Genomic DNA, 17238 nt, shown 5'->3' with positions numbered 1-17238 from the left:
TGTGTTAGTGGTTTTGATGCACGAGACCGGATTATAGTGATGGGTGATTTGAATGCAAAGGTGAGTAATGTGGCAGTTGAGGGAATAATTGGTATACATGGGGTGTTCAGTGTTGTAAATGGAAATGGTGAAGAACTTGTAGATTTATGTGCTGAAAAAGGACTGGTGATTGGGAATACCTGGTTTAAAAAGCGAGATATACATAAGTATACGTATGTAAGTAGGAGAGATGGCCAGAGAGCGTTATTGGATTGATTACGTGTTAATTGACAGGCGTTCGAAAGAGGGACTTTTGGATGTTAATGTGCTGAGAGGTGCAACTGGAGGGATGTCTGATCATTATCTTGTGGAGGCTAAGGTGAAGATTTGTATGGGTTTTCAGAAAAGAAGAGTGAATGTTGGGGTGAGGAGGGTGGTGAGAGTAAGTGAGCTTGGGAAGGAGACTTATGTGAGGAAGTACCAGGAGAGACTGAGTACAGAATGGAAAAAGGTGAGAACAATGGAAGTAAGGGGAGTGGGGGAGGAATGGGATGTATTTAGGGAATCAGCGATGGAGTGCGCAAAAGATGCTTGTGGCATGAGAAGCGTTGGAGGTGGGTTGATTAGAAATGGTAGTGAGTGGTGGGATGAAGAAGTAAGATTATTAGTGAAAGAGAAGAGAGAGGCATTTGGACGATTTTTGCAGGGAAAAAATGCAATTGAGTGGGAGATGTATAAAAGAAAGAGACAGGAGTTAAAGAGAAAGGTGCAAGAGGTGAAAAAGAGGGCAAATGAGAGTTGGGGTGAGAGAGTATCATTAAATTCTAAGGAGAATAAAGAGATGTTCTGGAAGGAGGTAAATAAAGTGCGTAAGACAAGGGAGCAAATGGGAACTTCAGTGAAGGGCGCTAATGGGGAGGTGATAACAAGTAGTGGTGATGTGAGGAGATGGAGTGAGTATTTTGAAGGTTTGTTGAATGTGTTTGATATAGGGCAGATATAGGGTGTTTTGGTCGAGATGGTGTGCAAAGTGAGAGGGTTAGGGAAAATGATTTGGTAAACAGAGAAGAGGCAGTAAAAGCTTTGTGGAAGATGAAAGCCGGCAAGGCAGCAGGTTTGGTTGGTATTGCAGTGGAATTTATTAAAAAAGGGGGTGACTGTATTGTTGACTGGTTGGTAAGGTTATTTAATGTATGTATGACTCATGGTGAGGTGCCTGAGGCTTGGCGGAATTCTTGCATAGTGCCATTGCACAAAGGCAAAGGGGATAAGAGTTAGAGCTCAAATTACAGAGGTATAAGTTTGTGTACAGAATGGAAAAAGGTGAGAACAATGGAAGTAAGGGGAGTGGGGGAGGAATGGGATGTATTTAGGGAATCAGTGATGGATTGTGCAAAAGATGCTTGTGGCATGAGAAGAGTGGGAGGTGGGCTGTTTAGAAAGGGTAGTGAGTGGTGGGATGAAGAAGTAAGAGTATTAGTGAAAGAGAAGAGAGAGGCATTTGGACGATTTTTGCAGGGAAAAAATGCAATTGAGTGGGAGAAGTATAAAAGAAAGAGACAGGAGGTCAAGAGAAAGGTGCAAGAGGTGAAAAAAAGGGCAAATGAGAGTTGGGGTGAGAGACTATCAGTAAATTTTAGGGAGAATAAAAAGATGTTCTGGAAAGAGGTAAATAGGGTGCGTAAGACAAGGGAGCAAATGGGAACTTCAGTGAAGGGCGTAAATGGGGAGGTGATAACAAGTAGTGGTGATGTGAGAAGGAGATGGAATGAGTATTTTGAAGGTTTGTTGAATGTGTCTGATGACAGAGTGGCAGATATAGGGTGTTTTGGTCGAGGTGGTGTGCAAAGTGAGAGGGTTAGGGAAAATGATTTGGTAAACCGAGAAGAGGTAGTAAAAGCTTTGCGGAAGATGAAAGCCGGCAAGGCAGCAGGTTTGGATGGTATTGCAGTGGAATTTATTAAAAAAGGGGGTGACTGTATTGTTGACTGGTTGGTAAGGTTATTTAATGTATGTATGACTCATGGTGAGGTGCCTGTGGATTGGCGGAATGCGTGCATAGTGCCATTGTACAGAGGCAAAGGGGATAAGAGTGAGTGCTCAAATTACAGAGGTATAAGTTTGTTGAGTATTCCTGGTAAATTATATGGGAGGGTATTGATTGAGAGGGTGAAGGCATGTACAGAGCATCAGATTGGGGAAGAGCAGTGCGGTTTCAGAAGTGGTAGAGGATGTGTGGATCAGGTGTTTGCTTTGAAGAATGTATGTGAGAAATACTTAGAAAAGCAAATGGATTTGTATGTAGCATTTATGGATCTGGAGAAGGCATATGATAGAGTTGATAGAGATGCTCTGTGGAAGGTATTAAGAATATATGGTGTGGGAGGCAAGTTGTTAGAAGCAGTGAAAAGTTTTTATCGAGGATGTAAGGCATGTGTACGTGTAGGAAGAGAGGAAAGTGATTGGTTCTCAGTGAATGTAGGTTTGCGGCAGGGGTGTGTGATGTCTCCATGGTTGTTTAATTTGTTTATGGATGGGGTTGTTAGGGAGGTAAATGCAAGAGTCCTGGAAAGAGGGGCAAGTATGAAGTCTGTTGGGGATGAGAGAGCTTGAGAAGTGAGTCAGTTGTTGTTCGCTGATGATACAGCGCTGGTGGCTGATTCATGTGAGAAACTGCAGAAGCTGGTGACTGAGTTTGGTAAAGTGTGTGGAAGAAGAAAGTTAAGAGTAAATGTGAATAAGAGCAAGGTTATTAGGTACAGTAGGGTTGAGGGTCAAGTCAATTGGGAGGTGAGTTTGAATGGAGAAAAACTGGAGGAAGTGAAGTGTTTTAGATATCTGGGAGTGGATCTGTCAGCGGATGGAACCATGGAAGCGGAAGTGGATCATAGGGTGGGGGAGGGGGCGAAAATTTTGGGAGCCTTGAAAAATGTGTGGAAGTCGAGAACATTATCTCGGAAAGCAAAAATGGGTATGTTTGAAGGAATAGTGGTTCCAACAATGTTGTATGGTTGCGAGGCGTGGGCTATGGATAGAGTTGTGCGCAGGAGGATGGATGTGCTGGAAATGAGATGTTTGAGGACAATGTGTGGTGTGAGGTGGTTTGATCGAGTAAGTAACGTAAGGGTAAGAGAGATGTGTGGAAATAAAAAGAGCGTGGTTGAGAGAGCAGAAGAGGGTGTTTTGAAATGGTTTGGGCACATGGAGAGAATGAGTGAGGAAAGATTGACCAAGAGGATATATGTGTCGGAGGTGGAGGGAACGAGGAGAAGAGGGAGACCAAATTGGAGGTGGAAAGATGGAGTGAAAAAGATTTTGTGTGATCGGGGCCTGAACATGCAGGAGGGTGAAAGGAGGGCAAGGAATAGAGTGAATTGGAGCGATGTGGTATACAGGGTTTGACGTGCTGTCAGTGGATTGAATCAAGGCATGTGAAGCGTCTGGGGTAAACCATGGAAAGCTGTGTAGGTATGTATATTTGCGTGTGTGGACGTGTGTATGTACATGTGTATGGGGGGGGGTTGGGCCATTTCTTTCGTCTGTTTCCTTGCGCTACCTCGCAAACGCGGGAGACAGCGACAAAGTATAAAAAAAAAAAAAAAAAAAAGTTTGTTGAGTATTCCTGGTAAATTATAAGGGAGGGTATTGATTGAGAGGGTGAAGGCATGTACAGAGCATCAGATTGGGGAAGAGCAGTGTGGTTTCAGAAGTGGTAGAGGATGTACGTGAGAAATACTTAGAAAAACAAATGGATTTGTATGTAGCATTTATGGATCTGGAGAAGGCATATGATAGAGTTGATAGAGATGCTCTGTGGAAGGTATTAAGAATATATGGTGTGGGAGGCAAGTTGTTAGAAGCAGTGAAAAGTTTTTATCGAGGATGTAAGGCATGTGTACGTGTAGGAAGAGAGGAAAGTGATTGGTTCTCAGTGAATGTAGGTTTGCGGCAGGGGTGTGTGATGTCTCCATGGTTGTTTAATTTGTTTATGGATGGGGTTGTGAGGGAGGTGAGTGCAAGAGTTTTGGAAAGAGGGGCAAGTATGAAGTCTGTTGTGGATGAGAGAGCTTGGGAAGTGAGTCAGTTGTTGTTCGCTGATGATACAGCGCAGGTGGCTGATTCATGTGAGAAACTGCAGAAGCTGGTGACTGAGTTTGGTAAAGTGTGTGAAAGAAGAAAGTTAAGAGTAAATGTGAATAAGAGCAAGGTTATTAGGTACAGTAGGGTTGAGGGTCAAGTTAATTGGGAGGTAAGTTTGAATGGAGAAAAACTGGAGGAAGTAAAGTGTTTTAGATATCTGGGAGTGGATCTGGCAGCGGATGGAACCATGGAAGCGGAAGTTAATCATAGGGTGGGGGAGGGGGCGAAAATCCTGGGAGCCTTGAAGAATGTGTGGAAGTCGAGAACATTATCTCGGAAAGCAAAAATGTGTATGTTTGAAGGAATAGTGGTTCCAACAATGTTGTATGGTTGCGAGGCGTGGGCTATGGATAGAGTTGTGCGCAGGAGGGTGGAGGTGCTGGAAATGAGATGTTTGAGGACAGTGTGTGGTGTGAGGTGGTTTGATTGAGTAAGTAATGTAAGGGTAAGAGAGATGTGTGGAAATAAAAAGAATGTGGTTGAGAGAGCAGAAGAGGGTGTTTTGAAATGGTTTGGGCACATGGAGAGAATGAGTGAGGAAAGATTGACCAAGAGGATGTATGTGTCGGAGGTGGAGGGAATGAGGAGAAGTGGGAGACCAAATTGGAGGTGGAAAGATGTAGTGAAAAAGATTTTGAGTGATCGGGTCTGAACATGCAGGAGGGTGAAAGGCAGGCAAGGAATAGAGTGAATTGGATCGATGTGGTATACCGGGGTTGATGTGCTGTCAGTGGATTGAATCAGGGCATGTGAAGCGACTGGGGTAAACCATGGAAAGTTGTGTGGGGCCTGGATGTGGAAAGGGAGATGTGGTTTCGGGCATTATTGCATGACAGCTAGAGACTGAGTGTGAACGAATGGGGCCTTTGTTGTCTTTTCCTAGCGCTACCTTGCACACATGAGGGGGGAGGGGGATGGTATTCCATGTGTGGCGAGGTGGCGATGGGAATGAATAAAGGCAGACGGTGTGAATTGTGTGCATATGTATGTGCCTGTGTGTGTATAAATATGTGTACATTGAGATCTATAGGTATGTATATTTGTGTGTGTGGACGTGTATGTATATGCATGTGTATGGGGGTGGGTTGGGCCATTTCTTTCGTCTGTTTCCTTGCGCTACCTCGCAAACGCGGGAGACAGCGACAAAGCAAAATAAATAAATATAAATAATGATATAATAATATGATAATATAATATAATAATATGATATGATATAATAATATAATATAATATATTTGTGTATTTGATGATAGAAGATTCAATGATATTTTTCATGGTACAGGAGTTAGAGTTAATAACTGAGATGGCATTACTCCAGTCAATACAACGATCATAATTTTTAACACAATTCGAGATGGCATTTGATTTTTGTCCTGTTCTTATACTATAATTATGTCACTTAAGTCTAACAGAAAGATCCTTACCAGTCTGCCCAACATAAAACTTATCACAATTTCTACATGGTACTCTATAGATGCATCCTACAGAACTTTCTGGTGAGTTTCTGATTAAGATATTCTTTGTAGTATTGTTGTTGCTGAAGGCAACATTTACATTAAAGCATTTAAGCAACATGGGAAGTAAAGTAAAATTATTGCTAAAAGGGAAAAAACTATAAAACTCTTTAAAATGATAATTTGCCAACTTAAGAGAATTATCAATGAAAGAGATCCTGGATACTTTAACTTGGATCCAATATAATATGTCTTCTCAAGCTCATCATCATTAAAGTCTGGACTGCAAATATGTAATGCCCTAAGGAACACACTGAAATGATGATAATTTAACTGTAATGTTGATCTGAGTAATAATGGATATATGAGCATACGTCGGTAGGTTTTCTGGATATGCTAAACTTAAACTCGTTTCCATCCCTATGAATCATGCAATCTAAAAATGGTAACATATTAAAAACCTGATGTCAGAGGTTAGATATTAAAATCTTAATTCTCTTCATGGATTTATTTGGCTTTGAAATAGTATTTTCTTTTGCAAAATGCAACTGCTGTCAGTGAACCCTAGGTCTGTCTGGCTTCCTCTCTAAAATACTTCAAGCCTTGTAAAACGCATCTCGTGTATCCTTTTACATCTTTCTTAGTATATAGTTTTGATTATGCAACTTCTCCAATTGACTTGCAGTAGAGGATGATCTACACTCAATAATGGGGCTTGGCTCCATTGTGTTTCAGCATGGTTCAACTGCAATGTGGTTCAGCTGCATGGTACTGCTTTGTCACGCAATTCAGTCATATTCCCACATATACACAAGCAAATCTGTAATTGCATAATACAAAATACGCAGTTGTGTATCCTGGAATTATACATAAATCAATTTCCCCATGATATACGGTTGTAAAACCAACTTATTGTGCTTGCAAGGACCTATTCTTTCATATTTTTTTCAGGGTCGTTTGGAGCTTATAACAGGTGCTTCGGCTGGAACAATGAATCTGGAGGTTTTTGATGACAATGATAAATTTGTTTGTTCTCTCACTGATGATGCTGCTCTTCTTGGATCACACAATATAGAAGAGAACTATCGCATCCATGTAAGTCTGTCCTTGCATAACTTTTTCTGTGTTTTAGTTAAGGATTTATACCATCTAGTTGGAAGGATGGTTGTTTAGTGCTTGTCAAGCCATTACCATGTGTGTGTGCTGTGATCACAGGGTAGAGGGATCTACATCAGCATTATTTACCACTCTGTGTGTCTGTCTAAATATCTATTTCTCTTTATACTTTAGAGTTTAGTGTAGTGCCACTTTACACAGTATTCATATGTTACAAGTTTAAGACATAGGTTACAAGTTTAAGCATATATGGTATGGGAGGTAAGTTGCTAGAAGCAGTGAAAAGTTTTGCATTGGATGTAAGGCATGTGTATGAGTAGGAAGAAAGGCAAGTGATTGGTTTCCAGTGAATGTTGGTCTGCGGCAGGGGTGTGTGATGTCCCCATGGTTGTTTGATTTGTTTATGCATAGGGTGGTTAGGGAGGTAAATGTAAGAGTTTTAGAGAGAGGGGTGAGTATTCAGTCTGTTGTGGATGAAGGGCTTGGGAAGTGAGTCAGTTTTTGTTTGCCGTTGATACAGCTCCAGTGGCTGATTCGTGTGAGAAACTGCAGAGGTTGGTGAATGAGTTTGGAAAATTGTGTGAAAGGAGAAAGTTGAGAGTGAATGTGAATAAGAGCAAGGTTATTAGGTTCAGTAGGGTTGAGAGACATGTTATTTGGGATGTAAGTTTGATTGGAGAAAAGTTGGAGAAAGTGAAGTGTTTTAGATATTTGGGAGTGGATTTAGCAGTGGATGGAACCATGGAAGTGGAAGTGAGTTACAGGGTGGGGGAGGTAGCAAAGGTTCTGGGAGCTATGAAGAATGTGTGGAAGGAGAGAACATTATTTCAGAGAGCAAAAATGGGTATGTTTGAGGGAATAGTAGTTCTCACAATGTTATATGATTGTGAGGCATGGGCTATAGATAGGGTTGTACAAAGGAGGGTGGATGTGTTAAAAATGAAATGTTTGAGGACAATATGTGGTGTGAGGTGGTTCGATCTAGTGAGGTGGTTTGATCTAGTAAGTAATGTAAGGGTAAGAGAGATGTGTGGAAATAAAAAAAATATGGTTGAGAGAGCAGGAGAGGGTATGTTGAAATGGTTTGGACATATGGAGAAAATGAGTGAGGAAAGATTGTCAAAGAGGATATATGTGTCAGAGGTGGAGGGAACAAGAAGCAGGAGACCAAATTGGAGGTGGAAGGATGCAGTGAAAAAGATTTTGAGTGATCGGGGCCTGAACATACAGGAGGGTGAGAGGCATGCAAGGAATAGAGTGACTTGGAACACTGTGGTATACTGGGGTCAATCTGCTATCAATGGACTGAATCAGGGCATTTGAAGCATCTTGGGTAAACCATGGAAAGGTCTGTGGGGCCTGGATGTGGATAGGGAGCTGTGGTTTTGGTGCATTACACATGACAGCTAGAAAATGAGTGTGAACGAATGTGGCCTTTTAGTCTGTATACTTAGTGCTACCACGCTGAAGCAGGGGATAGGGATGCTGTTTTCTTGTGGGGTGGGGTAGTGCCAGGAATGGATGAAGGCAAGCAAGTATGAATATATACATGTGTATGTATGTAATGTCTGTGTATGTTTATGTATATGTTGATATGTATATGTATGCGTATGTGCTTGTGTTGGCATTTGCATATATATATATATATATATATATATGTGTGTATATGAGTGGATTGGCCATTCTTTTTCTGTTTCCTAGTGCTATCTCGCTGATGAAGGAAACAGCAATTATGTATAATGAATGGTATGATATGAACATTATTATTATTATTACTATTATTATTTGTATTATTTTGTATTTTGCTTTGTCGCTGTGGCCCCGAATAAGCAAAGTAGTGCAAGGAAACAGACGAAAGAATGGCCCAACCAACCCACATACACATGTATATACATATACGTCCACACACGCAAATATGCATACCTATACATCTCAATGTATACATATATATACACACACAGACATATACATATATACACATGTACGTAATTCATACTGTCTGCCTTTATTCATTCCCATCGCCACCTCATCACACATGGAATAACAACTCCCTCCCCCCTCATGTGTGCGAGGTAGTGCTAAGAAAAGACAACAAAGGCCCCATTCATTCACACTTAGTCTCTAGCTGTCATGTAATAATGCACCGAAACCACAGCTCCCTTTCCACATCCAGGCCCCACAGAACTTTCCATGGTTTACCCCAGACGCTTCACATGCCCTGGTTCAATCCATTGACAGCACGTCGACCCCGGTATACCACATCGTTCCAATTCACTCTATTCCTTGCACGCCTTTCACCCTCCTAAATGTTCAGGCCCCGATCACTCAAAATCTTTTTCACTCCATCTTTCCACCTCCAATTTGGTCTCCCACTTCTCCTTGTTCCCTCCACCTCCGACACGTATATCCTCTTGGTCAGTCTTTCCTCACTCATTCTCTCCATGTGACCAAACCATTTCAAAACACCCTCTTCTGCTCTCTCAACCACACTCTTTTTATTACCACACATCTCTCGTACCCTATTATTACTTACTAGATCAAACCACCTCACACCACATATTGTCCTTAAACATCTCATTTCCAGCACATCCACCCTCCTCTGCACAACTCTATCCATAGCCCATGCCTCGGAACCATACAACATTGTTGGAACAACCATTCCTTCAAACATACCCATTTTTGCTTTCCAAGATAATGTTCTCGACTTCCACACATTCTTCAAGGCTCCCAGAGTTTTCGCCCCCTCCCCCACCCTATGATTCACTTCCGCTTCCATGGTTCCATCCACTGCCAAATAGACTCCCAGATATCTAAAACACTTCACTTCCTCCAGTTTTTCTCCATTCAAACTTACCTCCCAATTGACTTGACCCTCAACCCTACTGTACCTAATAACCTTGCTCTTATTCACATTTACTCTCAACTTTCTTCTTTCACACACTTTACCAAACTCAGTCACCAGCTTCTACAGTTTCTCACATGAATCAGCCACCAGTGCTGTATCATCAGCAAACAACAACTGACTCACTTTGGGTCCCAAGCTCTCTCATCCACAACAGACTGCATACTTGCCCCTCTTTCCAAAACTCTTGTATTCACCTCCCTAACAACCCCATCCATAAACAAATTAAACAACCATGGAGACATCACACACCCATGCCGCAAACCTACATTCACTGAGAACCAATCACTTTCCTCTCTTCCTACACGTACACATGCCTTTACATCCTCGATAAAAACTTTTCACTGCTTCTAACAACTTACCTCCCACACCATATATTCTTAATACCTTCCACAGAGCATCTCTATCAACTCTATCATATGCCTTCTCCAGATCCATAAATGCTACATACAAATCCATTTGCTTTTCTAAGTATTTCTTACATACATGTTTGAAAGCAAACACCTGATCCACACATCCTCTACCACCTCTGAAACCACACTGCTCTTCCCCAAACTGATACTCTGTACATGCCTTCACCCTCTCAATCAATACCTGCCCATATAATTTACCAGGAATACTCAACAAACTTATACCTCTGTAATTTGGGCACTCACTCTTATTCCCTTTGCCTTTTTACGATGGCACTATGCAAGCATTCCTCAGGCACCTCACTATGAATTATATATACATGAAATAACCTTACCAACCAGTCAACAATACAGCCCCCCCCCTTTTTTTTGATAAATTCCACTGCAAAACCATCCAACCCCGCTGCCTTGCCGGCTTTCATCTTGCGCAATGCGTTTACTACCTCTTCTCTGTTTACCAGATCATTTTCCTTATCCATCTCACTTTGCACACCACCTCGACCAAAACACCCTACATCTGCCACTCTATCATCAAACACATTCAACAAACCTTCAAAATACTCACTACATCTCCTTCTCACATCACCACTACTTGTTATCACCTCCCCATTAGCCCCCTTCACTGAAGTTTCCATTTGTTCCCTTGTCTTATGCCATTTATTTACCTCCTTCCAAACCATCTTTTTATTCTCCCTAAAATTTGATGATACTCTCTCAATCCATCTCTCATTTGCCCTCTTTTTCACCTCTTGCACCTTTTTCTTGACCTCCTGCCTCTTTCTTTTTTACATCTCTCACTCATTTGCATTATTTCCCTGCAAAAATCGTCCAAATGCCTCTCTCTTCTCTTTCGCTAATAATCTTACTTCTTCATCCCACCACTCATTACCCTTTCTAATCTGCCCACCTCCCACGCTTCTCATGCCACAAGCATCTTTTGCGCAAGCCATCACTGCTTCCCTAAATGCATTCCATTCCTCCCCACTCCCCTTTCCTCCTTTGTTCTCACCTTTTTCCATTCTGTACTCAGTCTCTCCTTTATTTCCTCACACAAGTCGCCTTCCCAAGCTCACTTGCTCTCACCACTCTCTTCACCCCAACATTCTCTCTTCTTTTCTGAAAACCTCTACAAATCTTCACCTTTGCCTCTACAAGATAATGATCAGACATCCCTCCAGTTGCACCTCTCAGCACATTAACATCCAAAAGTCTCTCTTTTGCGCGCTTGTTAACATGTAATCCAGTAATGCTCTCTGGCCATCTCTCTTACTTACATACGTATACTTATGCATATCTCTCTTTTAAACCAGGTATTCCCAATCAGCAGTCCTTTTTCAGCACATAAATCTACAAGCTCTTTACCATTTCCATTTACAACACTGAACATCCCATGTATACCAATTATTCCCTCACCTGCCACATTACTCACCTTTGCATTCAAATCACCCATCACTATAACCCGGTCTCGTGCATCAAAACCACTAACACACTCATTCAGCTGCTCCCAAAACACTTGCCTCTCATGATCTTTCTTCTCATGCCCATATATATATATATTTTTTTTTTTTTTTTTTTATACTTTGTCGCTGTCTCCCGCGTTTGCGAGGTAGCGCAAGGAAACAGACGAAAGAAATGGCCCAACCCCCCCCCCCCCATACACATGTACATACACACATCCACACACGCAAATATACATACCTACACAGCTTTCCATGGTTTACCCCAGACGCTTCACATGCTTTGATTCAATCCACTGACAGCACGTCAACCCCTGTATACCACATCGCTCCAATTCACTCTATTCCTTGCCCTCCTTTCACCCTCCTGCATGTTCAGGCCCCGATCACACAAAATCTTTTTCACTCCATCTTTCCACCTCCAATTTGGTCTCCCTCTTCTCCTCGTTCCCTCCACCTCCGACACATATATCCTCTTGGTCAATCTTTCCTCACTCATTCTCTCCATGTGCCCAAACCATTTCAAAACACCCTCTTCTGCTCTCTCAACCACGCTCTTTTTATTTCCACACATCTCTCTTACCCTTACGTTACTTACTCGATCAAACCACCTCACACCACACATTGTCCTCAAACATCTCATTTCCAGCACATCCATCCTCCTGCGCACAACTCTATCCATAGCCCACGCCTCGCAACCGTACAGCATTGTTGGAACCACTATTCCTTCAAACATACCCATTTTTGCTTTCCGAGATAATGTTCTCGACTTCCACACATTTTTCAAGGCTCCCAAAATTTTCGCCCCCTCCCCCACCCTATGATCCACTTCCGCTTCCATGGTTCCATCCGCTGACAGATCCACTCCCAGATATCTAAAACACTTCACTTCCTCCAGTTTTTCTCCATTCAAACTCACCTCCCAATTGACTTGACCCTCAACCCTACTGTACCTAATAACCTTGCTCTTATTCACATTTACACTTAACTTTCTTCTCCCACACACTTTACCAAACTCAGTCACCAGCTTCTGCAGTTTCTCACATGAATCAGCCACCAGCGCTGTATCATCAGCGAACAACAACTGACTCACTTCCCAAGCTCTCTCATCCCCAACAGACTTCATACTTGCCCCTCTTTCCAGGACTCTTGCATTTACCTCCCTAACAACCCCATCCATAAACAAATTAAACAACCATGGAGACATCACACACCCCTGCCGCAAACCTACATTCACTGAGAACCAATCACTTTCCTCTCTTCCTACACGTACACATGCCTTACATCCTCGATAAAAACTTTTCACTGCTTCTAACAACTTGCCTCCCACACCATATATTCTTAATACCTTCCACAGAGCATCTCTATCAACTCTATCATATGCCTTCTCCAGATCCATAAATGCTACATACAAATCCATTTGCTTTTCTAAGTATTTCTCACATACATTCTTCAAAGCAAACACCTGATCCACACATCCTCTACCACTTCTGAAACCGCACTGCTCTTCCCCAATCTGATGCTCTGTACATGCCTTCACCCTCTCAATCAATACCCTCCCATATAATTTACCAGGAATACTCAACAAACTTATACCTCTGTAATTTGAGCACTCACTCTTATCCCCTTTGCCTTTGTACAATGGCACTATGCACGCATTCCGCCAATCCTCAGGCACCTCACCATGAGTCATACATACATTAAATAACCTTACCAACCAGTCAACAATACAGTCACCCCCTTTTTTAATAAATTCCACTGCAATACCATCCAAACCTGCTGCCTTGCCGGCTTTCATCTTCCGCAAAGCTTTTACTACCTCTTCTCTGTTTACCAAATCATTTTCCCTAACCCTCTCACTTTGCACACCACCTCGACCCAAACACCCTATATCTGCCACTCTGTCATCAGACACATTCAACAAACCTTCAAAATACTCACTCCATCTCCTTCTCACATCACCACTACTTGTTATCACCTCCCCATTTACGCCCTTCACTGAAGTTCCCATTTGCTCCCTTGTCTTACGCACCCTATTTACCTCCTTCCAGAACATCTTTTTATTCTCCCTAAAATTTACTGATAGTCTCTCACCCCAACTCTCATTTGCCCTTTTTTTCACCTCTTGCACCTTTCTCTTGACCTCCTGTCTCTTTCTTTTATACTTCTCCCACTCAATTGCATTTTTTCCATGCAAAAATCGTCCAAATGCCTCTCTCTTCTCTTTCACTAATACTCTTACTTCTTCATCCCACCGCTCACTACCCTTTCTAAACAGCCCACCTCCCACTCTTCTCATGCCACAAGCATCTTTTGCGCAATCCATCACTGATTCCCTAAATACATCCCATTCCTCCCCCACTCCCCTTACTTCCATTGTTCTCACCTTTTTCCATTCTGTACACAGTCTCTCCTGATACTTCTTCACATGGAAGCGGAAGTGGATCATAGGGTGGGGGAGGGGGCGAAAATTTTGGGAGCCTTGAAAAATGTGTGGAAGTCGAGAACATTATCCCGGAAAGCAAAAATGGGTATGTTTGAAGGAATAGTAGTTCCAACAATGTTGTATGGTTGCGAGGCGTGGGCTATGGATAGAGTTGTGCGCAGGAGGATGGATGTGCTGGAAATGAGATGTTTGAGGACAATGTGTGGTGTGAGGTGGTTTGATCGAATAAGTAACGTAAGGGTAAGAGAGATGTGGGGAAATAAAAAGAGCGTGGTTGAGAGAGCAGAAGAGGGTGTTTTGAAATGGTTTGGGCACATGGAGAGAATGAGTGAGGAAAGATTGACGAAGAGGATATATGTGTCGGAGGTGGAGGGAACGAGGAGAAGAGGGAGACCAAATTGGAGGTGGAAAGATGGAGTGAAAAGGATTTTGTGTGATCGGGGCCTGAACATGCAGGAGGGTGAAAGGAGGGCAAGGAATAGAGTGAATTGGAGCGATGTGGTATACAGGGGTTGACGTGCTGTCAGTGGATTGAATCAAGGCATGTGAAGCGTCCGGGGTAAACCATGGAAAGCTGTGTAGGTATGTATATTTGCGTGTGTGGACGTGTGTATGTACATGTGTATGGGGGGGGTTGGGCCATTTCTTTCGTCTGTTTCCTTGCGCTACCTCGCAAACGCGGGAGACAGCGACAAAGTATAATAATAAAAAAAAAAAAAAAGATGTTCTGGAAGGAGGTAAATAAAGTGCGTAAGACAAGGGAGCAAATGGGAACTTCAGTGAAGGGTGCAAATGGGGAGGTGGTAACAAGTAGTGGTGATATGAGAAGGAGATGGAGTGAGTATTTTGAAGGTTTGTTGAATGTGTTTGATGATAGAGTGGCAGATATAGGGTGTTTTGGTCGAGGTGGTGTGCAAAGTGAGAGGGTTAGGAAAAATGATTTGGTAAACAGAGAAGAGGTAGTAAAAGCTTTGCGGAAGATGAAAGCCGGCAAGGCAGCAGGTTTGGATGGTATTGCAGTGGAATTTATTAAAAAAGGGGGTGACTGTATTGTTGACTGGTTGGTAAGGTTATTTAATGTATGTATGACTCATGGTGAGGTGCCTGAGGATTGGCGGAATGCGTGCATAGTGCCATTGTACAAAGGCAAAGGGGATAAGAGTGAGTGCTCAAATTACAGAGGTATAAGTTTGTTGAGTATTCCTGGTAAATTATGTGGGAGGATATTGATTGAGAGGGTGAAGGCATGTACAGAGCATCAGATTGGGGAAGAGCAGTTTGGTTTCAGAAGTGGTAGAGGATGTGTGGATCAGGTGTTTGCATTGAAGAATGTATGTGAGAAATACTTAGAAAAGCAAATGGATTTGTATGTAGCATTTATGGATCTGGAGAAGGCATATGATAGAGTTGATAGAGATGCTCTGTGGAAGGTATTAAGAATATATGGTGTGGGAGGAAAGTTGTTAGAAGCAGTGAAAAGTTTTTATCGAGGATGTAAGGCATGTGTACGTGTAGGAAGAGAGGAAAGTGATTGGTTCTCAGTGAATGTAGGTTTGTGGCAGGGGTGTGTGATGTCTCCATGGTTGTTTAATTTATTTATGGATGGGGTTGTTAGGGAGGTGAATTCAAGAGTTTTGGAAAGAGGGGCAAGTATGAAGTCTGTTGGGGATGAGAGAGCTTGGGAAGTGAGTCAGTTGTTGTTCGCTGATGATACAGCGCTGGTGGCTGATTCATGTGAGAAACTGCAGAAGCTGGTGACTGAGTTTGGTAAAGTGTGTGAAAGAAGAAAGTTAAGAGTAAATGTGAATAAGAGCAAGGTTATTAGGTACAGTAGGGTTGAGGGTCAAGTCAATTGGGAGGTGAGTTTGAATGGAGAAAAACTGGAGGAAGTGAAGTGTTTTAGATATCTGGGAGTGGATCTGTCAGCGGATGGAACCATGGAAGCGGAAGTGGATCATAGGGTGGGGGAGGGGGCGAAAATTCTGGGAGCCTTGAAGAATGTGTGGAAGTCGAGAACATTATCTCGGAAAGCAAAAATGGGTATGTTTGAAGGAATAGTGGTTCCAACAATGTTGTATGGTTGCGAGGCGTGGGCTATGGATAGAGTTGTGCGCAGGTGGATAGATGTGCTGGAAATGAGATGTTTGAGGACAATGTGTGGTGTGAGGTGGTTTGATCGAGTAAGTAACGTAAGGGTAAGAGAGATGTGTGGAAATAAAAAGAGCGTGGTTGAGAGAGCAGAAGAGGGTGTTTTGAAATGGTTCGGGCACATGGAGAGAATGAGTGAGGAAAGATTGACCAAGAGAATATATGTGTCGGAGGTGGAGGGAACGAGGAGAAGAGGGAGACCAAATTGGAGGTGGAAAGATGGAGTGAAAAATATTTTGTGTGATCGGGGCCTGAAAATGCAGGAGGGTGAAAGGAGGGCAAGGAATAGAGTGAATTGGAGCGATGTGGTATACCGGGGTTGACGTGCTGTCAGTGGATTGAATCAAGGCATGTGAAGCGTCTGGGGTAAACCATGGAAAGCTGTGTAGGTATGTGTATTTGCGTGTGGGGACGTATATATATGCATGAGTATGGGGGTGGGTTGGGCCATTTCTTTCGTCTGTTTCCTTGCGCTACCTTGCAAATGCGGGAGACAGTGACAAAGCAAAAAAAAAAAAATATATATATATATATATATATATATATATATATATATATATATATATATATATATATTTTTTTTTTTCATACTATTCGCTATTTCCCGCGATAGCGAGGTAGCGTTAAGAACAGAGGACTGGGCCTTTGAGGGAATATCCTCACCTGGATATATATATATATATATATATATATATATATATATATATATATATATATATATATATATATATATATATATATATATATATTTTTTTATACTTTGTCTCTGTCTCCCGCGTTTGCGAGGTAGCGCAAGGAAACAGACAAAAGAAATGGCCCAACCCCCCCCCATACACATGTATATACATACGTCCACACACGCAAATATACATACCTACACAGCTTTCCATGGTTTACCCCAGACGCTTCACATGCCTTGATTCAATCCACTGATAGCACGTCAACCCCGGTATACCACATCGCTCCAATTCACTCTATTCCTTGCCCTCCTTTCACCCTCCTGCATGTTCAGGCCCCGATCACACAAAATCTTTTTCACTCCATCTTTCCACCTCCAATTTGGTCTCCCTCTTCTCCTCGTTCCCTCCACCTCCGACACATATATCCTCTTGGTCAATCTTTCCTCACTCATTCTCTCCATGTGCCCAAACCACTTCAAAACACCCTCTTCTGCTCTCTCAACCAC

General features: G+C 42.4%; 1 protein-coding gene across 1 annotated transcript in view; it reads left to right on the top strand.

The window, feature by feature from the left end:
* Window positions 1-17238, top strand: part of Tbcb (tubulin-binding cofactor B) — a 173326-nt gene that overhangs the window by 46875 nt on the left and 109213 nt on the right. Inside the window, exon 3 of the mRNA XM_071663795.1 lies at window positions 6525-6668. Within this exon, the coding sequence (XP_071519896.1) occupies window positions 6525-6668 (144 nt within the window). The remainder of the gene's footprint in view (window positions 1-6524; window positions 6669-17238) is intronic.

Source organism: Panulirus ornatus, chromosome 7 (genome assembly GCF_036320965.1).
Source record: "Panulirus ornatus isolate Po-2019 chromosome 7, ASM3632096v1, whole genome shotgun sequence".
Taxonomy (NCBI): Eukaryota; Metazoa; Arthropoda; class Malacostraca; order Decapoda; family Palinuridae; genus Panulirus; species Panulirus ornatus.
The sequence above is the reverse complement of the archived record's forward strand: the minus strand, read 5'-3'. Positions and strand labels throughout refer to the sequence as shown.